At 41.3% G+C, this 23,352-nt stretch overlaps 1 protein-coding gene across 2 annotated transcripts; it reads right to left on the reverse strand.

Moving 5' to 3' along the window:
- Nucleotides 1–2,942: 2,942 nt before the first annotated feature.
- HACD1 (3-hydroxyacyl-CoA dehydratase 1) lies at nucleotides 2,943–23,352 on the reverse strand. Of its 2 annotated transcripts, none has more exons than XM_073334135.1 (7): nucleotides 22,953–23,352; nucleotides 17,373–17,490; nucleotides 16,159–16,177; nucleotides 15,987–16,069; nucleotides 11,645–11,766; nucleotides 8,749–8,927; nucleotides 2,943–4,444 (listed from the first exon to the last, which is right to left on the reverse strand). In XM_073334135.1, the coding sequence occupies exons 1-7, from the start codon at nucleotides 23,084–23,086 to the stop codon at nucleotides 4,362–4,364; spliced, it is 738 nt and encodes a 245-aa protein (XP_073190236.1). In that variant the 5' UTR covers nucleotides 23,087–23,352; the 3' UTR covers nucleotides 2,943–4,361. The 2 variants fall into 2 exon arrangements, with proteins under 2 accessions (XP_073190236.1, XP_073190235.1); XM_073334134.2 differs by having other exon boundaries at nucleotides 15,987–16,075; nucleotides 22,953–23,351.

Genomic DNA, 23,352 nt, shown 5'->3' on the forward strand with positions numbered 1-23,352 from the left:
TCACAATAAAAACAGAAAGTGTCACTCATCACTTAGGTCAACTACCATGAAGAATCTAAGTATCACAGGCAGAGCAGTGGCAATTCCTAGATTTAACATTTACATATGTATGTCCTAGATAGAAAGAAGTATGTTCCCTTTGGTTACAGAAAAGCCTTCCACATGTTGCCCTGTGAAATGTGCATTGCAGCTTATTAATTAACATGAAGAGAACGAGGTAACTGGCCATGTGTGATTAATGTTATTTAATGGGAATTAGCAGAAGCATGTTGCACAAGTTCTCTAAGGCTATTAATATTGAACTGTACTATACACAGCAGCATAGTACAGAAGTGTTGGCATATTATTGCTTTTACAGAGCCAGCTCCTGAGAGAAATTCATGCTCATGAAGCCTTAGGCAGGGTAGAGTGGAGCACAGAAGCCATGCAAGGTGATTCTGCTTCCCCTTTGTGCATGGAGATCTCCCAAACTGGTCTCCACAGTTCTCCATGGAGAGGGTAGGGATTGTGGTTTAGACTCAGTGTAGCCAACGCAGCCATGTTCTAAGATGCTGTATAGAGCAAGAGAGGGGAGAAATGAACTGTGCCAACTGTTCTTCACAATGGCCAGCATTGGCCATCTTGGGCAGTTAGGGCTGATGCCATTTCTCAGTCCCATGCCCTTTTCTATGGGTTTTGGTCTGATCTCAGGATTAAGCCTTAAGGCATTAAGGGCCAAGTTCTGAAATCAATGGGATTACTCATATGAATAAAGGCCGTCCCACAAATAAACATTACAGAATCAGGCCAGATATTAGCACCTTCAATAAAACACCAAAATAGCATGATGCAAGAGCTGTCATTCACATGAACAGCTTATTAGATACAATATAAAAATGTCAAAGAATTTAATGCTGGAATCATTATTCATATATATCATATATTCCTAACCTTTCATAATAAAGAGGTTCTCAATAAGTTAAAACATTTGTGAATACTGCAGTGAAGATTACAAAGATGGACAAATGTGCCAAATTCAGGTTGGAAACAGAGGGCACCCTAAGAAATTCACACTTGTTTTTAATGCCAATTGTATATAGCATGGAGTAAGTTAGTTCACTATTTCATTATGTTATAAATATGATGCTATGCACACAGACTGAAATACTGGCCTGACTGAAGTCAACGGGGGTTTCAATCTTTGACTTCAGTGGGGCCAGGATTTCACTCACAGTTCTTACTTGCTAACAGAAGATATCAATTTAAAATATATTAATTAGAGCGGAGTGAAAAATTCAGTGAAAGATTTAAAAGAGAGAAAGAGATTCAATGTAATTTTCACAGGGAGCTTGTCATCTCACTGGTCTGGCCTTCAGTAACACAGACCTAAAGAGTTATTTTCAGCATGAGGCTGCAGTTTATTGATGTGCAGTTTAACAAGATTCTACTTCAATTGTAAACCACCTTTACGTTTTTTCTTGTTCATGTATTACTATTCAGGACTAGTACATTGCTACTTTGTGCAAGCCAAAAACCAGAATGGTAATGAATGGTGTTGTATTAAGTCATGTTGCATGTATAAAAGGATATCAAAATGCTTACAGCAATTCTTTGCATCTTGTATGACAATATGTTCAACCCACACGCAATACAACCCCGCTCCTCCCCCGGACGAATAACACTGTATTGGAGCTCAGCCCTTCAACTTGTAATCAAAGGACAAACTCATTTGAGTTAGAGTTGCAGGATCAGGCCCTTGGAATAGTCAATTAATTTCAAATAGATCAATAGTCATAGTCTTAAGTAAGCTCAAACCCCCAGTAAAAGGATATTACACTTTGGCACTGAACACAACCCAATCACATTAATTAATTCAAATTCCATGAGAGCCTTCTGCCTGCTCATTGAGAAATAGGTGCTCAGAAGCTGCCCGGGTGTTTCATATGGAACAGAGTGCAAGTTGAATTAAGTTTATCAGAACAATTAATATTTGAAGCACTTTTTATGCAAAAGACACTTAACAAATAAAACTTTTAGTCTAAACATGTAGCATGTATAAGTATTTTGTGCCTCAAGACTGTAAATGTGATATATATTTTAATACATTAAATCATTTCAGCTGCATAAAAATGTATTTTAATAAGTTAACGTAGCACCTTGGATCAATACGCTGTTTTAAAATAGATCAAAAATATTCAGTTTTCAAATTGTCAGAAAAACCATTATTCCATCTCAAGCCTTCTATACACCAATAACTGAAAAGGAAGCTAGTTTACACGTAATGTTGAGATGTGTAAATATGGGAAGTCTAAGACATAAAATTGCAACTTAAGGATATAACAAAGACTTGTTAGTCACATCAGGAAACATTTCCAACTCTTTTTAAAAGTCACAGTATATAATCATTAGAAGTTAGAATCGAAACCACCTTTCAGGTTATCTAGACCCATCCACTGTCAAAGCAAGACTGTTTCCTACAATATGTTTTCTAGTATTCCAAAAAGTTGGGCTTTACATGTCCCAGGAAAAGGAGCTGCCATCATGGGCCTTGGAATATTATTCAGCAACTTAGTAGAGCTCATGGTCAGGATCTTTTTCCTAGTATTCATTTTATATTTTCCATTTCTTAATTTCCCCTGACTCCTAATTACAACTCCTAGTACTTAATAATTCCTTTTCCTTCTCAATATTTTCCCCGTAACCACGCTGTACATATTTAATGTTTTAAAGTCAATCTTTCCTACCTCTTACTCATGTCCATTCATTATTTTTATTGCTGTTTTTTGAACTTTCTAGTTTGCCTAAAAATTTCTGCTTTTGAGGTACCCAGAACTTTACATGCTATTTCAGATGTGGACTCAGGAGAATCCCTAAAGAGGGACAATCACATCTCCCTGCTTCACGACATGAAACTTCAGCATATGCAACCCCAAATTGCACTGATCTTTTTTGCTACCACATCGTATTGCAAATGAACATTTAATCTGTGGTCCACTCTCACTTCAGGTTTCTTCCAACTTTATGGCTTTAAATTCCTGCCCATATTTCTAACCTCTGTAAGACCCATTATATAACTCATCTCTCCATGCTGGTGTTTATAACATCTTTAGCATTATCTGTGATTTTCATTAACATGTTCCTCTTCTAGATTATTAAAGATGTTAAATAGGACCAGATCCAAAACTGTTCCTTGATTACATTATAAAGAGGATGAAACAATTAACTGAAGGAGCAATTAAAAGTGCATAGCTGGCTGATTCAAAATACAATTACATGTCAAGACAGTATTTTAAAGTATTTTTAAATCTTCCATTTTTATCCCATTTGATTAATTGTAAGAAATAAAATACTTTGCCATAGCTGCAGTTTCCACATGTACTTCTGTATTTACTCCTCACCGCCACCCCTCATGTTCCCTAACTCTAGAATACAGAATAAACTGGTAATCAATTCACCAGGACAAAATAAACCTGGGCCACATCATCAGCTATAGCTAGGCATCAAGTAGTAGCAAACTGAAGTACACTACTCTAAATCTGCATGGAGAATCTAGAGTTCAACTCTTTTACAAGCTTATTCTATGATGCTAAGATATGATCCTGCAAGTAAAAGGCTTCAGCTCTTCCAGGCCTTGATCCTGAACCTGAATCTGCTAGCATGGACCACTTCCCCCATGCTGAGTCTCTGGCCTAATGAAGGGTCCAATTCTATTACACTTACTAATGCTTAATTGGACTCTAAAAGTTTCAAAAGGATAATTGTGAAGGAAGATGCTACTTAATGTGAGTAAGGGCTGCAGAGTCAGACCCTAAGTAATTATAACCCTAGCTTTAGTTTAGTTTACTTTTAATGGCGTGTTCTCATAAGGTTCAAGAGACACTAAACTCTCAATTCTGAATATTGACAAAGATTAATATTTTCAAAATAATAAGAAAGGACAAAATTTAAGCCACCTGTCCTATGAAAAAAATCTAATTTATGAAGTATCTATTTTTCAGAATACTGTACTAACTTCCAATATTGCTCATCAACTCTGTTTTTTTTCTTAATGACCACTAGAAGTTTTGTAATAGAAAGCAATTTGGCAAGCTATTCAATCTCCTGCCTCTATTTGTTAATTTATATAAAAAAATTGGGAAGAAAATAGTTTGTCTGAGGAAACAACCAATCAATGAAATAAAAGAATCAAAAGTGAAGCCAAGGATGAAATGCAAAGTCTGAAGACATACTGAATTTACAAAACAATACAATCCATGTTATTTCATGCACAGCCATTTATTCTTGTTCCATGATTTAAAACTTGGACTCATAAGGATCACATGAAGTGTTTTGTTTCCATTTCTTATTGTTCTGTAAAAAGCACCGTGGTTACAAGAGTTGGATTAATCGTCCTTTTCTACAATCACTTCTCCATGAAGCACCTTTCTTCTCTGCCACAGCATATGAAAGTAGAGTTGTGGAAACACTTGATCAAAGAATAAATGAACAAATTAGAGGAAAAAAGGAAAAATACATTTCTAACTGTACACTATTCAGCTGAGGAAAAATTATGGCGATGGAGCAAGTAACACTGGGTTGCTTACAATGGCAAACTATGACTTAAACACTGATGGATCAGTTCACACCACCAAAATCCATGTAGGGATCTGTGCATGCATCTCCCTCCAACCCTCTGTCTGTGGAAGTAGGGTCAATGACTTCTCAGCAACCTCCATGGCTCTGTGGACTCTTCCATGTGGCCCAGGATCTATGCTTAGGGAGGTTTGAATGGGTCAGGACTGGGAGGAGGATGCCAACTTATCTCCCTCTAGTCCTACAGGAAATTGTTGTAATATCCTACCCACTTCACCTCCCCCCATCTCCCACAGGGCTTTCTGGGGTGCTCATCAATGTGGTGTCTGATAAATTCATTAATACCTGTGAAGTTATCTTTACAACACCCCGTCAGGCAAAGTGGTATTATTATCCCCACTTCACAGATGGGAACAAAGAGACTCACCACAGAGAGGTTAAGGCCAAAAGTGTCCACTAATTTTGGGTACCCAATTTGAGATGCCTAGGGCCTGAACATTCTTTTTAGAGCACTTTACAAGTTCAGCTAGTGGCTGAAAGCCCAAGCTATCACATGGGTGGAATCTGTAAAGTTGTGCATGTAAAAACGCTGAAAATGTCTGAGACCATAAAAATTGGATGACACAATGAATCCCAATAATGACTGAACCTGGAGATATTCTGAACAAAAAGAACTAACAGCCAAGCTTGTGGCTGTTTCCATGATTCCACTGACTCAACAGACATTCTAGGCTTCAAAGTGACACACAGACAGAGTGACAGTGTTGAAATCTTATTATATAGATGCACAGCTTTAACTGAATTCAGTTACAGCTATATGTGCTCAACACCTATGCATATCAGGCCATAGGTGACTCAGGTAGGGCACCCAGGAAATGAGGAACACATAATTCCATTTTACTGACTTGCCCAGCATCACATAAGAACTCTGTGACGTAGGCAGGGATAGAATCCAATTCTCTAGGGCAGCATTCAACTGCTTTAAGCACAAGACCATTCCTTCTCTTCCTGCAATCCCCTGCCTCCTTCACTGCACACCTTCCAACTTCTGCAACAAATGAGGCAGGGTCATAGAGATAACCATCTTGTTCACTACATACCCCTGATTCATACCCAGAACACAGTCCATCCTGTGCACTGAATAAAACGGGGGTTCTGTGGGAAAAAAGTCATATGTAATTAAAAACTATGGGTACAATTTTCAAAATAATCTAAATGATTTAGGACCCTTAGTCCCATTTTCAAAAGGGACATAGGTACTTAGGAGTCTAAGTCCCCCTGACTTTCAATGAGACTTAGGAGCCTAAGTCACTCAGGGATTTTTGAAATTTTTACCCTGTATCATAATACATATGCACCAAGGTGCCTGACTTTGCCATCTTAATGTTATTTTAATCGTAGAACTGTAGAGTTAAAGGGAGATCAAGAGGTCATCTAGTTCAGCCCCCATACTGAGGCAGGATTAAGATGATGTTTCTTTGGGTGTTCCTAGATGTAGTTTCTTTGGGTGTAACTTCCTAATTTTAAACAATGTAAACTGAAAAAACAGAAATTCCTTCGTGCGGCACCATACTGACCCCTTCATGGGTCATCAGCAGGCTTGAAATCTTAAGCTTCACAGCACAGACCTCAGCCACTTAAGCTAATGCCGCAACAAACAGCAGTAGCAAGCTGTTATCACTGTGGGCCAGACACTAAAAAGGGATGAGACACATAGGAATATAGCAATTACCACTGTGACTCAGACCCACTGTCTATCTTGTCCAGTGGCCAATACCAGATGCTTCAAAGACAGTTGTAAAAAATCACACACTATGTGGATGTGGGATAAAGTGTCATTCACATTAGATCTCATCCTGACCTTTAATAGTTAAACACTGACTTAACCCTTGAAACATAAGGTTTATTTTTGGTAGGTTTCAGAGTTGCAGCCATGTTAGTCTGTATCCGCAAAAAGAAAAGGAGGACTTGTGGCACCTTAGAGACTAACAAATTTATTTGAGCATAAACTTTCATGAGCTTATGATGATGAAGTGAGCTGTAGCTCACGAACGCTTATGCTCAAATAAATTTGTTAGTCTCTAAGGTGCCACAAGTCCTCCTTTTCTTTTTGAAGATTTATTTTTTGTTATAATTAATTATAAAATTTATAAAAGTTCATAATGTCTGTTATAATTAATTATAACTCTGGATAGTCTCTTTATCCATATTAATACGTAATCCCTTTTTGAATCTTGCTAAATTGTTGGCCTCAACAACAAAGAGTTGAGGGGGCAAAGAGTTCCACAGTTTAATTACACATTTTGTGAAAGAGTATTATCAGTTTTGAATTTCCCACCTTTTGATTTCACTGAATGTTCCCTTGATCTTCTGTTATGGGCCAGGGAGAAGACAAACTCCCAGTCTCCCTTCTCTATACCATTTGTTATTTTAGATATTTTTATCATGTCCCCTCTTATCTGTCTCCTTACTAAGGTAAACAATCCAAGTCTTCAATCTAAATCTCTCTTCATATGAGTTTGCCTCTCACCCTGTGACTACGTAGCTTCCTTAATAGTCTCTTGTGTGGAACCTTGTCAAAGGCCTTTTGGAACTTGAAATACGTTATGTCAACCACTGCTCCTTTATCCACTAGTTTACTGACACATTCAAAGAATTCTAAGAGATTAGTGAGACATGATTTCATTTTACAGAATGCATACTGATTAGAGCCTATCAATCATGATATTCCAGGTGCTTTGTTATTATCAGTTCAACCAATTTGTCAGGTACAGTTGTAGGGCTTACTGATCTAAAATTCACAGTTTGCCAGTGGGTTTCCAATATATTTGCAGAACAGTAGAGAAACACTGAGAACCAGGAAGCTAAGGGTCTAGTTCAAATTCTGGCACTGTGTTCTAGTGGTCACAGATCTTTCTGCCCCTGTCATCCTCAACATCCCTCCTTCTGCCCTATCCCCTTGCATAATCCTTCCCAACCTGTCCCCGTCTGTCTCTGTCCTCCCTGCATCTGTCCTATTCTGCTCCTATCCAAGCCTCCACTCCCAGCTTGCCTTTGTCTCTTCTCTATTCAACTCTGCCCACCCCCAGCCTGTCCCTGTCTCACCTGTTTCTATCCCCCCTGGTCTGTAGACCCCAGCATGCCTCTATCCCTCCCCAGTCTGCCACACCTGTGCCCATGCTGCTCCTCATTTCTCTGCATTTGAGTGAGACAACTTCTCAGTTCTGTCTTGGTGCCAGCATAGGGAGTCCTGAGAATACAGGAGAGACAGTCTCTCTGCTGTCAGTTCATGTGTCTAATTCAATAGCGGCTCCCAGGAGGGAGCAATTGCAGGAAAAATCCTGCTTCCCCTGGTCTGAAGCATGCTCAGTGAACTCTCTGGGGGTGCAGCATGTTCAATGTTGTTGGAACAAAGTTCTGTAGGAGTGGAGCGCAGCATGCTCAGTGCAGATGGAATTTTTAGAGAATTTTGCTGCTAGCCTCTAACAAACCTTTACCGAGTATGTGCAAACCATGATTTTCAGAGGCTAATTTTAGATGGATTTTCATGGGGATTGCAAAATGCTCATCCCTGACACCAACAGGGGTCCAAATTTCAAGTTCTTTCTCCAAACAGTGGAGGGGCTAGAGCTTCTCAACAAAATGGTAGTAGGATTCTTTTAACATAAACAACAAATCTTATTTTTCCCTAATCTTGTTCTAGGAAATGGCTAAACCATTTTCACTGAAGCTTTCCAAATATATTCAGCCTGAGGCAGACACTCAGCATGTAAAATTTCTGCCTAAGCAGTTCAAGTGTGGCAAAATTTTAACTAACTAGGTCCTATAAAGTATTAGGCAAAGGTAACTACAGGCATTACTGCAAGCTCTGCCTATAATTCAGGGATTCTCAAACTTCACTGCACTGCAACCCCCCACCGACAACAAAAATTACTACATGACCCCAGGAAGGGGGACTGAAGCCTGAGCCCACCGGAGCCCTGCCGCCCAGGGCTGAAGCCGAAGTCAAAGCCCCACTCCCCAGAGCTGAAGCCTTTGGACTTTGACCCTAGGCGGCAGGGCTCGGGCTTTGGCCCCAGCAAGTCTAACCACCAGCCCTAGCGACCCCATTAAAATGGGATCCTGACCCACAGTTTGAGAACGGCTGCATAATTTATTATTGTGTTGTTGGTATTATTAAAGTATAATAGTACTTACATGGTATATATGAGGCCATGACAATAATAAGGAAGTAGTAGTAGTCAAAAGAGACATTATACTTGTTGGGAAGTCTCAGTGAAAAGATGCCTGTCTTCTTCACATAAGGTAATGCAGCATAAATCGTTAGAAGTTCACCAGCAACTCCAGCAGGATACAAGATGATAAAAAAGTTGTATCTGAAGAAAAATAAATCTAAGAATTATTTTCTTGAAAGATAAATTCATGTTGTAACATTTCTTGTTTTGATGATTAGTGGCACAGCAATGAACTACAGTAGCTTCCTGCAAGAGAAAACCAAGGGCCAGACCCTGAGCTGGTATAAATGAGCACAACTTCACTGACTTTAATAGAGTTATGTTGATTTATACTAGATGAGGATCTGGTCCTAATCCCTTACATTTAGTTTGCAGTAATATCAAAATGTTTTAATGTTTTTCCAATGTTAAAGATAAAGATTTGAAGTTTGGAAAACTGTTGTATCGTCTAGTAATCTTGTTTTGGTTGATTTAGAGCCTGATCCTGGTGCCATTGATTGGTCTGGGAGCAGGCCTGGACCAATAATAAGTAGGAATACATATCTTCATCACAGCCCATGCACACTGGTCCAAGTGCATCCCTTCCCCATTGTAATTCTATTGAAGTTAATGGAATCTTAAGATACCTAGGAAGCTTGTTCCTCCCATTGTCATATGGGGAAGCTAACAATGGACTGCATCTGCCACTTACATGAATGGGAATTACTGATGCAAAAGCATCTGTGTGTGAGACCAGATATCTCAATGAACCCATTTTAGAACAAACAGACCAACTTTCAAATAAATGATAAAGCAAAGGCACTGAAAGAAGCCAACTACTTTGAATACCATATGCTACATACATGGTGGAAAAGTAAGAAACTGAAATCAGCAATGTTTTGAAAAATTCTCATGCAAGGTAAGACATACAGATGCAATCATTCATAAAGAACTGTTCTCTTGAGTTCAGGCTGGAGAAAGCAATGACAGCTGCCTCACAGGGTCTGAAATAAATGTATAATATGCATTCTATGACCAAACCAGATGAGTTTTAAAATGGCAGCAACTGAATATGAAACTCCCTAGTAATCGATGGGCTTAGCAAGCTCGTACATCAAACAGAACAGATTAGGTGAGACGTAACAAGAAACTGATGGCGTAACTCCAAATACACCTTGGCCATATGCAGAACAGAAACAAACCAAAAATGGGGTATTCTGAATTAAAATGTAGGTGTATTTATTCTATTTAATAGGGAAAGACAAAGCTTTTATCATTCAAAATAAAAAGCTAGTGATCCCAAAGCATTAAACAGAAGTTTACTATGGTTTGCACATGTGTATTGATATATAGCTATATATACAAAAAAGGACAAAACTCATCAAAGGAGGGGAAGAGGTGGGTGGGTTGGGGGGAAGAGAAGAGAAGACACAACTCAGATAAGCCAATGGATTTGTGCCCATTTGTGCTAGCTATAAATTTCCCCTGATTCCTGATGTCAGCCCTTGGTAAGATATGTGACAGAAGAACTCATTTTCAAATGTTTGTTTTCCAGTATATTTCACACACATATAAGGCTCTTTTGTCAGAATGACTATTTTTCCTACTGCCTTATTATATTTTGAATGGAAAAAAACCCTCTAACTTGGAAGCATTGGGAGTATCTGATAGGTTGATATTTTTCAAATGTGTTTTTAAATTTAAAGCCTAAATGTATATTCAATTAAAGACAGGGGATCTTTAACTGTTTATTTTTTTAAGTCTGCCATTTAGTCTTAAACATGCCAAAACCTACCACATACTGTACAAGCAGAAAGACAATGTATTATAAGAATGGATATAAATATCAGCCATATCAAAGAAGTGCATTAGAAGCATCAGAACTGTGTTGTCTACAAAACAAAAATAAAGCAAAATAAATAAACAAAAATATATTTTTGGATAAATATGGACAAATCATCTATAATGAATTTTTAAAAAGACTTATCTGCTTCATAAAAAGCAAAGTCTGTTCTGGATATATATTTATTGTTCATTCAATAATTACAGAGGATGCAATTCATCCAGTTAAGCTTCATGGTAAATACCCAGCCTAAACACAATCAGTAATGTATTTCACATTCAGTAACATACTCAAGTATTGACATCTCAAGTCAAGGTTACGTCTATAAAAAAGATGCCCTTGTTGTTTGGACTAAGCTAGTTAAAATATTAACGAAGGCTTTGTAAAACCTCTAATTAAATCATAAATTCAATACAGAATAAGGGACAAAGCCTATAAGGTGATGAGAGCCCAAAGCTCCCAGCAACTTCACAGGACTGAGTGGCCATTCTGGCCCCCGTCCTGCAAAGACTTATGTATGTGCTCAGCTTTATGAACTTGGAATAGTCCCATCACAGTTAGCACTCACAGTGTCTATGGGTAAGTCCTTGTAGAATCTGGGCCTACGTTTGTAAACACCTAGATTTCTGGCAACAAAAGGTTTTGTTTTTCTTTATTGCATAGTGTAAGAGGATACATGGTATGATCATTTTTTAAAAAAAGATAATTTAGTACATTTTAAATTGTATTCAAAATGCAACTTAAATTTCTAAAAGTTAAAAGGTAATCCTGCAAGCATAAAACAAAAGGATGACTAGTAAATGAAAATAACTATCAAACAAAGAAATTAAAAAACAAATCACATCCAAATATCTGAGCTAAAATATTCTTTACATTTTAAACCAAATGGCAATATTCCTAAATACACAAGGCAACCAACCGCATTCTTCTGACACAAAGCCAAAGCTCACACATCTGTTCTCCTGTGAGTTAGCTCAGCATGCATGAAATTAGCATGCACAGAACTATGAGAAACTAAACTGCAAGACATCTCCACCTGGCCCATTTAATGAAGTATGGCAAATGGTTGAGCAGGCTGAATGTGTAGAAGGAATATCGTGTAATCTCTGTCACAGTCCAAACGACCAGAAAAAGAATAACGCTCTCCTCATTCTGGATCTGTGAAAGTATAAAGAACCAACATTTTCTTCACCCTTAAACTTCTTTTCTATGCAAGCGGCAATAGACTTCCACTTAAGACATTTGGAATAGAACTAAGAATTTGAGAAGAAGGAAAACTGGGGTATCAAAAATCAGCACCTGTAGTCACCATCATGTTAACTTTTCTATTACAGGTATTGACCAACATACTGAAATTTTGCTAACTGTGCAGTACAAAGTGACTGTAACCATTGTAAATACATCAAAACACTGAACTATTTCGTTGATTTAATTCCTTCTTTTGCTTACCCTGCATCTGCCCTTTCAATTTGCTCTATTTCTTCTGATTTTTGGTCTAGTTGCTTGTGTTTATCCTCTCCCTTTCTTTTTCTCAAAATACTATGTATAATATTTCTCTTCCATTTTAGAGTGGACAAACATCACATCACACTACTCTTCGTCTTGTCTGTCTTCTTATGTTCACCTAGCCCATGTCTGTTGTTGCTTCCCCCACTCCTGCTTATTAATGTCTTCGCAATACACAAGATAATTCCATTTTGTTCAGTGTACTCCATGGGCTACAAAGTGAAACCTGACAGCAGAAGATCAGGTTGGCGTGCTCAGGAGTTTGCAGGATAGTTAGGCAGTTGGGAGTGGGTCGATCACTGAAGGAGGAGGAGTGAGAGGATCAAGAGCTGTAGGTGAATATACTCATCTGCAGTGTTTTAAAGATTCAAGTTCTGAGTAGTTAAACTGCCTCCTCAGTAGGTAGCATATCTACCTGCTGCTTCAAATATCAGATCCTTTGGGGAGGGGAATCCCCAACTGTGCAAAGATGATGGTTGGGGGTCTTTTACAAATAAAACCTTCTGAGAAGGAGAATTACACACAAGTGATTTAATTATTTTCTTTAAAAGGGGAGGAATTTGGTAATAGGCTTCTGTGCCTGAAGGCTGAAAACCTCCTGGGATTTCTAGAAAATAAAATAGAGACATTTTTTGTTCCAAACACAGAAAAGAGAAACACTGTTTTTCAACAAAATGCAACCTAGTGACAAAGCTTTAATGCTTTTCAAAGATTCTGAACACTCACAGCTAGGAGATGCAGATGCTCAGCACCTCTGAAAATTAGGCCCAATATGTGTAAATTGGAAACAAGATTTAACTTTTATTTAAAAAAAATAAGAGGGTTAGGACAAATCTCAATAACAAAAGCAAAAAAACAAACAAACCGAAGTACAAAGATATTCAAATATAGGTAAGGGAGAAGAAGAGAATTAGGCTACTCTCCACCTGAAGTAGATAAGAGGCTAACACAGACGGCTAAACCTGTATTTGGGTCACAATGCTAAATGCAAGCAATAGTTCTTTGAATAAGTATGTAGAGAATTCCATGTGGTTGCCTCGCAAATCTCCTGGACAAGTAGTGAGGCTGGCTATCATCACTAACAGGCCTCTAACTACATATCCCAGAGGTAGGCAAACTACGGTTCGCGGGCCACATCAAGCCCACGGGACCGTCCTGCCTGGCCCCTGAGCTCCTGGCCAGGTTAGCTTCTGGCCCTTCCCCCCCGTCCCTCCTCCCATGCAGCTGCACGGCTTGTGCCCACCCACCTCCCAGGCTTTCCAATAAGCCTGTCCTGCTGCTCTGAGCAGCATGGTAAAGGGGCGGGGGAATTGGATAAGGGGCAGGAAGTCCCGGGGGGTAGTCAGGCGGTGGTTGGATGGGGCGGAGGTTCGGGGGGCAGGGAGGGAAGGTCAGAAGACAGGGAACAGTGGGGGTTGGATAGGGGGTGAGGTCCCGGGGGGGGCAGGGAGCAGGGGGGCTGGATAGGGGGTGGGATCCTGTGGGGGCAGTTAGGGACTGGGGTCCCGGGAGGGGGCGATCAGGGGACAAGGAGTGGGGTGGGGGGTTGGATGGGTCAGGGTGCCTGTCAGGGGTGTGGATAGGAGTTGGGGCAGTCAGGGGACAGGGAGGGTTGCATAGGGGGTGGGGTCCTGGGGGGGGGTGGTTAGGGGCGGGGGGTCCAAGGAGGGGGCGGTCAGGGACAAGGAGTGGGGTGGTGGGGTTTGGATGGGTTGGAGGTTCTGAGGGGGGCGGGAAGTGGGAGGGGGCGGATAGGGAGCGGGGGACCAGGCTGTTTGCAGAAGCACAGCCTTCCCTACCCAGCCCTTGATACCATTTAGCAACCTCAACGTGGCCCTCGGGCCAAAAAGTTTGCCCAACCCTGACATATCGGATACCCTCACATGACCCTGAATGTTCAGGCATGCAAAGAAATAACAATGAGAAATGCATTCAGACAGACATTTAGACATGGGGATTTTTTGATGTAGTTTGACCTACTATATTGAAATCAAGTGAAACAAAGAGCTGGGTGGACAAGGTTTAGTCCATTCCACATAAAGGTAGAATGATGACAATCAGTGATATATGCCCTCGCCTCGATCTACTCGTCCAATGTAACCAACAATGGTTCACTTCTTGAACATTTTTTCTTTTCTTCTAAAAGCAAAACAAGAAGCAGTTACCTTAAAAAAATTTTAAGATAAACCTACTCGGTATTACAAAAAAGGGAGGCAAAGGAAACAAAGTGTATAAGAGAGCTCTCTTCTGTGAACAGATAAAAAGGGAATTGGCAATGGAGGCAGTTTCTGCCTGGCTGTTATATCTCATCAGCAGTTAGGCATGTGCCACCTGCTGGTGAGAAAGTTTAAAGGCTCAGCATCTTGAGTTAAGAAAGTTCTAACCCAAGTCACACACACAAGCACAGACCCAAAAGTTGGGATCCATTACTCGATATTTACCTTTAGAGAACAGGAATTTCAAGCCTTGCAAAGTAAATAAAATTCAGACGAACTAAACTATAAGTCCTAGTCCATTCATTACAAGAATCATAAATTCCTTGCATCATTTTTCCTTGGGGTAACAAAACAGTAGAATCTACATTAAAATCTATAACCAAGCACATAAATAACACTTTCAGGGGCAGTTGGGTAATTTTCATATGCTGGGAGGTTTTCTCTGTTTTTTTTTTAATGATGGCCTATTACAGTGGCATGCTGTGAACCTATAATATTAATATAATATTAATTTAAAATTTTTGAGAAAGGATTTAATACAAACTACAAAGAAAACATCAATGTAAAATGTCACAACAGTGTTTATCCAGATACATTCAGTTTAAGAATGATTTCCATTTGTACATTCAACACATGCTAATTGAAGTTCTTTTTCAAAGTGGAATGGTTGACAGTATGGTACATTTGTTGATGAACAGAAGCTCTACCCCTTAATCTTGCTTAACAGACAGATCAAACCTGGCAGCAACCCAATATGTCTCAGTTGTCCCTCTCCAATGGCATTTACCAGCATCCTGTGTGTAAACAACTGTAAACTATAGCGGGGTGGGCAAACTACGGCCCAGGGTCCACATCCAGCCCTTCAGACGTTTTAATCTGGTCCTCGAGCTCCTGCCAGGGAGCAGGGTCTGGGGCTTGCCCCGCTCCAGTGCTCCAGCAGGGAAGCGAGGTTGGGGGCTTGCCCCGCTCTGCGCGTGATGTGACTCCGTGCGGCTCCCAGAAGCAGCGGCATGTCCCGCCTCTGGCTCCTACATGTAGGGGCAGCCAGGGGACTCCGCATGCTGCCCCCGCAGTTCCAATTCACTGGGAACCACATAGGAAATGAAGCAGGGACATGCCTGCACTCCCGACCCCCTGCCCCAGCCCTGATCCCCCTCCTGCCTTCCGAACCCCTCGGTCCCAGCCCAGAGCACCCTCCTGCACCCCCAACCCCTCATCCCCACCCCAGAGCCTGCACCCCCAGCCAGAGCCCTCACACACACACCCGCACCCCAACCCCCTGCCCCAGCCCGGAGCCCCTTCCCACACCCTGAACTCTTCATTTCTGGCCCCACCCCAGAGCCCGCACCCCCAGTCAGAGCCCCAGCCCCTCCCGCACCCCAACCCCCAATTTTGTAAGCATTCATGGCCCCCCACACAATTTCCATACCCAGATGTGGCCCTTGGGCTAAAAAGTTTGCCCATCCATGAACTATAGGCTTGAACCTGTAAGTTCTCTACCTGTAGAATTTTGACTGAAGTTTGGTAAGAGCCCCCTGTATGGAGCATTTGCCAGATCCTATTACTTGTTAAATAACACTTCCTGCTAAAATGAGCTTTTTATTAATAATCAGCCCTTCCTGTAAAGAGTAAAACAGAATTTGTTCATGCACCCACCTGTTTTATACTGTGTGTTATAAACCATACCATGAAGATTCTTGAACTCACTTGGACCCCAGTCACAAGCACAGAGGTGTGAACTATTCCTTAAAAAGAGAAATACATTATCTATGTCCCATAATTCCTGTTTGTAATCAGTTAAGTGAGAAATTAAAAGCAAAAGACTCACCAACTGCACAGTGGACTACCTGTCAATAAAAATAAGTATAAATTAAAAGTCACTGGTTTAAAATCATTTTACTGTTTGCAGTATAAACAAAGACATTGCTGCTGTTAACATAAATCTAAACTTACTCCTAGTCCTTTACTCCTTATTCAGACTACACTTTCATTGACTTTATCGGCAGCAAAAATTAAGATGTCAAGGCCAAATTCTGTGAGGTGCCAACTCCCCTGAATTCCTATGCTGCACTCCTCACAGGATCAGGCCCTTGGTTTGTAATACCACTGAATCAAGACTGACTTGCTTACCGAAGGAACTTTTACATAAGGCTGATTTTCATATACATACACACACCTTGCTCTTCAGCTTCAAAACCAAACCTCAGTTTCACATGCAACATCTTATCCAGATCAGAATTCTTCTGGAAAATTTAAAGCAAGATACATATGGTGTTTCAGATATACAAGGATTTTAAAATTTTTGTTGTTCATTTTAGAAGATTTTTATTAATTCTTTTTCAAATTAAATCCTTGACTAGTGTTGATGGGTTCAGGTAGAATTATTTAGAAGTGTAAAGGTATTATTATAATATAAAAACCAAAACACAGATGACCATACATGTTAAAAGAGGCACATGTATTATATACATACATCTGCTTGATGAATGTATTATATATCAATATCAGTCTGATGCATGCTTTGCCAAGTGCACTCAGCCTCCAGAGTGCTTTGCAAATGTGGAAAGTCATAGTTCAATGAAAGACTAGTAGCAAACCATATGGGGCATGTGGGTCCAGTCTGGAAGGAGCAAAAGAGAGAAAGCCATATGGGGGATAATGCATTGAGTATGGGGAATGAGAAGGAAGCAATCATCTGTGGAGGAGGGCAGGGTGTCTGCAAAGGAATAGGCTCCATAAGAAATGAAGTCCCTGTTTGGCTTGCAAGATCTGTCTCTGAGCAATTCTTAAGCATTTTTGAAATGCAAAAAAATCATAAGCAAATAATTTAGTAGCCTAGAGTTAATGTTACAATAGATATCCATTCCCTTCAACCAACCTCCTCTCTCCCCCAGAAAAACACCTTAAAAATAAATGAAGTTAGAAAGACTGGAAATTCTGAGATATTCTTTCATCCTTAACTCCATGTTAATGAAGTTTTGTTTTTTTCTGCTGAGGGTAAATATTTTCCAATCAAGCAATGTGTAGCATTTAAAAATTTACCTCAAGCACAGCAAATGTCTGGAAAAATTTAAGTGTCTTTTGAATAGTTTTGTATAAGCCTTTGTATGTTCCTTTCTGCATGTAAAACCGAGCCATGGCAATAGCCAATACCAGCCACCTAGAAAAGAAAGAGAATGGATAATTTTCAAATGAGAATTCTAAGAACACCCAGGTATCTAAATTATTCATTACATTACTTTCATCTCAAATATTTGACGGAGAATTTTGATTTTCTACTTTGTTTAAAAAGAGATTGACAATATAATTTAAAATATAGCAAAATCCATTAACTATTTAGCTCCTGTACCCTACTTTGTGGAAAAGTATAGAGAGAATGTCTTGCTGCTCTTTGCAAAGAGCCCTCTTTGTTACATAGCTAAGGTGTTCTCTTTTCCATGGTATGGACCATATCTTTATTATTCAGAGAGTATTAATTCACATACTTTAGCTGTTTTTAACAAGACTTAGCAGTTAAAAAAAAAAAAAGATGCCAACTTCAGGTGCCAGCCACTCTCAATAGACCAGCAGTTGTCCCCTCTGCACAACTCGGTGTAATGGCTCTAGTATAGACTACAGTTCTTTTTCCAATATAATTTCAAATCCCAAATTGCTTATCATAGTTTCATAGCATTAGGATATTGAAAAATGTACATGAAATTTAAAAAAATATTTGAATATATGTATTGTGTTTTCTTAAAACATATTGAAAAGTAAACACTGTGGCCAACATTTCCAACCTTGGTCTCAATCCTGCAAGGAGCTCTGTGTGAGGGGACCTCTGAGAGTGGGGTTCTACCCACACAAAGCTCTTTGAAGGACTAGCACATAGGGACTTAAGGCCAAGACTGGAAAAAGCAACTAGTGATTCTGAGTGCCTCAGTTTGTGGGTGTCCATTTTGAGACACCAATAAAGGGGTCCAATTTTCAGAAAGTGTTCTATACCCATCCTCAGAAAATCAGGCCAATTTAAAGTGTCTAAAGTTGGGTACTCAAAAATCCAGGCATCCAGAATCACTAGTCACTTTTGAAAATTTTGGCCAAAGTGGATAGTTCTGGAACTGACATGTTGGTAATCGTGTACTGATATTAAGTGTGGATTTTTTTTAAATATGCATTCTGCTGTTATTCAAATGAAAGAAAGCAAAAATAACAGTTAGTCAAATTAAAGCTTTCTTCATTGAGATCAAACAAATCTGAGCTAAAATAAATTTTATAATCACCTAAGGCAGGGGTTGGCAACCTTTGGCGTGCAGCCCATCAGGGTAATCTGCTGGCGGGCCACAAGACGTTTTGTTTACGTTGACTGTCCACAGACATGGCCCCCTGCAGCTCCCATTGGCCATGGTTCGCTGTTCCCGGCCAATGGGAGCTGCGGGAAGCCTGCCGGGAATAGGGGCTGCAGTCCCTAAATATTGCTTACATTAAGTTTTGTGGCCACTTAGCAGGGGACTCAGTAGTGGCACAGAGCTAGCCCTTTTAGGAGACCTGCCTACCTGTGAGAGGCTCCTGTAAAGAAAAGCCAAGTCAGACACACCTGGAAGGAATTTTAAATCTCTAGGTGGCTAGCTGGTAGCTAATTAGCTAATGAGCCTGACAAAGGGTTACCAGAGATTAGCTGAGGTGGATCCTTGAGACAGGAAGCTTTTGAGGGCAGAAGAATTCACCAGAGCAAGGGACCTGGAAGGTCTGCTCAGAGGGGTAGGGAATTCCAAATAGTGGCAGAAGGGCCAGCCTGTCAGAACTGTGTGCTTCCTAGAGAAGGGCTACTACTGACAGATCTCTGCACACCTTCCCTTGGCTCTAGGGAAGAATTCTTCCCAGTGAGTGTCAAGAGTGTCTGGAGAAGGGACCTGAATTGAGAGAAAACCCCTGTTGGAGGAGAGTGGTAGACTCAGGTAGGAATTAATAAACCGAGACTGACTGTGTCTCCCAGATAAGATGCTGGGGTGAGGGTTGCTGGTATTTTTATTGGGTCTTTGGTTAATAAATTAGACCCTTCAGAAGGCCACGTAAAGCCTCAGTGACCTTATTGATGACATTAGGGGAAAGTGAGTCTGGGAGCACCTACAGCTCCACACTTGGCCAGAAGGGGACACTACTGGATAGGTACACCCTGTGACAATAGCCCTCTCACCTCCAAGCCTTTCTTTCAATATGTGAAACTCACATGCAACTGGGCTCCACCATACACTGCAAATGTGGATTCTCTCATCATGCCTATTCTACACCTGTTCCCCTGTGTGTAGTGTAACTACCAAGGTTCCATAATGCTGCGGCACAGGGTGAATTCCAATTCCTGTCCTAAGAATGAAACACAAGTGCCAGTTAAGCAACACCCACAGATATTATTTCAGCTTCTTATGGCTAGTGTAAAAATCTGAGTAAATTTTTGTAGAGTATAAAATTAGAGTGGATTCCAGCTACTGCTGAAATCAGTGGATTATTTTATCTTCAGCAATACATGTTGCCTTCACAATAAGGCTTTCCTGGGTTCTAAATGTTTTGTATTTTATAGTAAAGTGTGTGTCAAAGGAGAATTATAATGGATTTTTATATGGTTGGCAATATGGCAGGTGACAGCAGTACCTTTACATAAGAGGTACCCTGAGAAGCCATATTATATCTGACCAAAAAGGCAGTAAGTATAAACCAAAAAGGTTCCCTGAATCTCATTTTGCAACAAAAAGGGAACACGAAATGTCTTCTCTGACTTAACAAAAAACAAAAGTTGGTAGGTCTCTTGCTTAGAGAGGTTATTCTTTAAAAAAGTACTTCCACAGACCATTTTATTGGGTCTTCAGCTTGCAACTTTTTTTTTTATTGTGTCCCATATGGGCCTTTGTATTGCATACAGAAAAATGGCAACTTTCACTGAACATCAGACAAGCATTCAGTGTGAAACAGAAAATACCCTACACGATAAATTCTCCCGAGGGAGACTTTCGGAGGCCAAAGGACAGTTACGGGCCTAACTTCCATTGACTTTCAATGGGATTTGGACACTTACCTGCCATTTTTGCTTTTGAACATCACCTACGCATTTACCAGTATGAATGATAAAATGTAATCCCATATTAGAAAGAGGAATTAGCACAATTTTTGATAAACCGGGGTATTCCTAGAATTTTATTAACAAGTACTGTCTTGCCAAGTGGATAAACTTGCCTGTACTAGTATTACCCTTCAGTGTTCCCATAAGTGTAACTACTATACTTTATCAGTTTCAAAAGATGATGAAATGTTTGTCTTTCTTTTTTCCTATCCCACACAAGAAACAAAGGGCCCACTTTTACAACTGCTGGTGGCTCTCAACTACCAGAGACTTTGACGGGATATGTGGGGCTTCAGCACTTGCAGGGATCACAACTAAAATAGATGGCAAAGAGTCCTGTGGCACCTTTTTGACTAACAGACGTATTGGAGCATAAGCTTTCGTGGGGGATTACCCACTTCGTCAGTTGTATGTGTATTCACCCATGAAAGCTTATGCTCCAATACATCTGTTAGTCCAGAAGGTGCCACAGGACTCTTTGCCGCTTTTACAGCTCCAGACTAACACAGCTACCCTTCTGATACTTAATTAAAATAAAGGTTTCCACCTTAAAAGTCTGTGGCAGGAGCCCAGTGCTCATGAGCAAATGAACAACAACAAAGCAAGGGGTGGACTGTTAAGAAATACAATGAGGAAACACAGCAATTCCAAACTAGCAAAGATTATGAACAACGAATAAAAACACTAATTAAAGCTGACACAAACATACCTTCATAAAGTCATGCCTGACTTCAACAATTCCCTTTGTAAAACGTGCCAATGTCGAATTAAGTATTGAAGTATTGAACTAAGTATTGAAATTTGTGGGAGTTTGACAATTTTCAAAAAGAAAAGGAGGACTTGTGGCACCTTAGAGACTAACAATTTTATTTGAGCATAAGTCTTCTTGAGCTACAGCTCACTTCATCGGAAGTATTCAGTGGATGCATCCGATGAAGTGAGCTGTAGCTCATGAAAGTTTATGCTCAAATAAATTGGTTAGTCTCTAAGGTGCCACAAGTACTCCTTTTCTTTTTGCAGATACAGACTAACATGGCTGCTACTCTGAAACCTGACAATTTTCAATCATTCGACAGAAAATTAAGTCAGTTTAAGTATGTTATGAAAAATACTGCTATTAACATGATAAATCTTGAAAAGGAATGAAAATACATACATCAACCACTTAAATATAAGCCAGAATTCCCTTAGCCTTAAAACTTAATACCAATACTAGAATCCATTGTAACACTGGGCATCAGTTTAAATGCACTCCTGGGCTTATTAATAGTTCGACCCCATTGCATTCAAATTAGAACGGCCCCTACCAGTAGTTGAATTGAGGACAAAAATTGAAATGACATACTAAGCCAAATTCAACGTTGGTAAGTGGGTACAAATGCACTGAGTTTTGTCTGCTTGTGTCAGGTCTGAATTTGGCCTGTAACCTCTATTTTCAATACTGAGAGACTGATCTGTAGAGCAGCAGGTTGGGAGACCAAGATGGAGCTAGAAGAAGGAAACTAATGTCTTAAAATACTGTTTCAATATCAGTTAACTATTTATCAGTGATGCTGCTTAGTCTGAAGCCAAGATGGTTTTTCAATATAATAGTAAAAAGAAAAGGAGTACTTGTGGCACCTTAGAGGCTAACCAATTTATTAGAGCATAAGCTTTCTTGAGCTACAGCTCACTTCATCGGATGCATCGGATGCAAGCTTATGCTCAAATAACTTGGTTAGCCTCTAAGGTGCCATAAGTCCTCCTTTTCTTTTTGCGAATACAGACTAACACGGCTGCTACTCAGAAATATAATAGTAGTAATCATTTCTTGCAGTTAATTCTTAACATGGCAGATGGAAGAAATTAATATACGTTGCCCGTCTCCGGAGTGCTCTCCAAAGCAAGAATTTGAACCAAAGCTATTTAGAAACTTTGGGCAGGCAGTACCACCTGGTGCTGCTGGGAGCCAGTGGGTCTCAAACTACTCTGAAAACTTTATTAAAACATTGATCCCGCCCTCGGCGTGGGAGGAAAACGAGGAATCCTGCTGTAACAACGCGCTTACAGCCACTTCGCAACCCCCCAGAAGCCTTCACTGGCAGCTTGAGACCGCAAGTCTGCCAAGGCTCCTTGGACAGGGCGGTGCCCGAGCTGGCGGCCAGCCTCAGCCCTGCCCAGAGCGGGGCCCGCGGCGCAGGGGAGCCGCCTGCAGCCAGCAGCTCCCGCTCCACGCGGAGCCGGCTCAGCGCGCGGGGGCGGCCGCGGTGACTTACGCCAAGGGGAGCCCCCAGCCCCGGCAGCGCCGCCCGGCATTCCTGGCTCGGGCTATACTTAACCTCCCCGCCGGGCTGCGAGATGACGCGCTCGCGGCCGCACCGTATTAGGAAATGCCAGGCGGGCGAGGGCTCGCCCTGCAGGCAGCCGCCTCTGCCGCCCTCTGCTAGAGCAGAGCCGCCCCCGGTCGCAAGGCCTCCGCCTCCCAGCCCGGCTCCCGCCGCAGCCCGCTCCCCCTCGCCCCGCCGCGTCTGTCCAGCCCCGGCACGCACCCGGCGGTCATGGCGATGTTGTAGCCGATGAGCCAAGCTGTGGCCAAGGCGCCCAGGCGCCTCTTCCTGCCCTTCTCCTTCTCCTCCAGCGAGCCGCCGCCGCCGCCGGCCCCGTCCTCCTCGCTGGACGCCATGGTTTGCCCGAGGCCGGGGGGAGACGCGCGGCGGAGGAGGGGCTGGGCTGAAGCCGCGCTGACAGCTGGAGCTGACTCTCGCTCACCCCATCTGTCTTCACGGCGGGCTGCTGCTGCCCCCGGCCAGCGGCTCACATGGTGTCGCCGGCTCCTCCTTTCTCCTCCAGCGGCTCCTCAGGTCACACGGTGCCCCCCTCCCCCAGCCCAGCCGGCCGGAGGCTAACGCCCCGACCCTAACGCGATTGCTGCGCCGCGCGGTTCCCAGT

This window comes from Lepidochelys kempii, chromosome 2 (assembly GCF_965140285.1).
Source record: "Lepidochelys kempii isolate rLepKem1 chromosome 2, rLepKem1.hap1, whole genome shotgun sequence".
Classification (NCBI taxonomy): Eukaryota; Metazoa; Chordata; order Testudines; family Cheloniidae; genus Lepidochelys; species Lepidochelys kempii.

Coding starts and splice junctions, on each gene's coding strand:
- HACD1 (XM_073334134.2), bottom strand. CDS start 23,086: ATGGCGTCCAGCGAGGAGGACGGGGCCGGCGGCGGCGGCGGCTCGCTG. Junction 8,928..11,644: donor TACTTCATTAAATGGGCCAG/GTGGAGATGTCT, acceptor ATTTTTCTTCAG/ATACAACTTTTTTATCATCT. Junction 4,445..8,748: donor CATGGCCTCATATATACCAT/GTAAGTACTATT, acceptor TCTTTGATCAAG/TGTTTCCACAACTCTACTTT.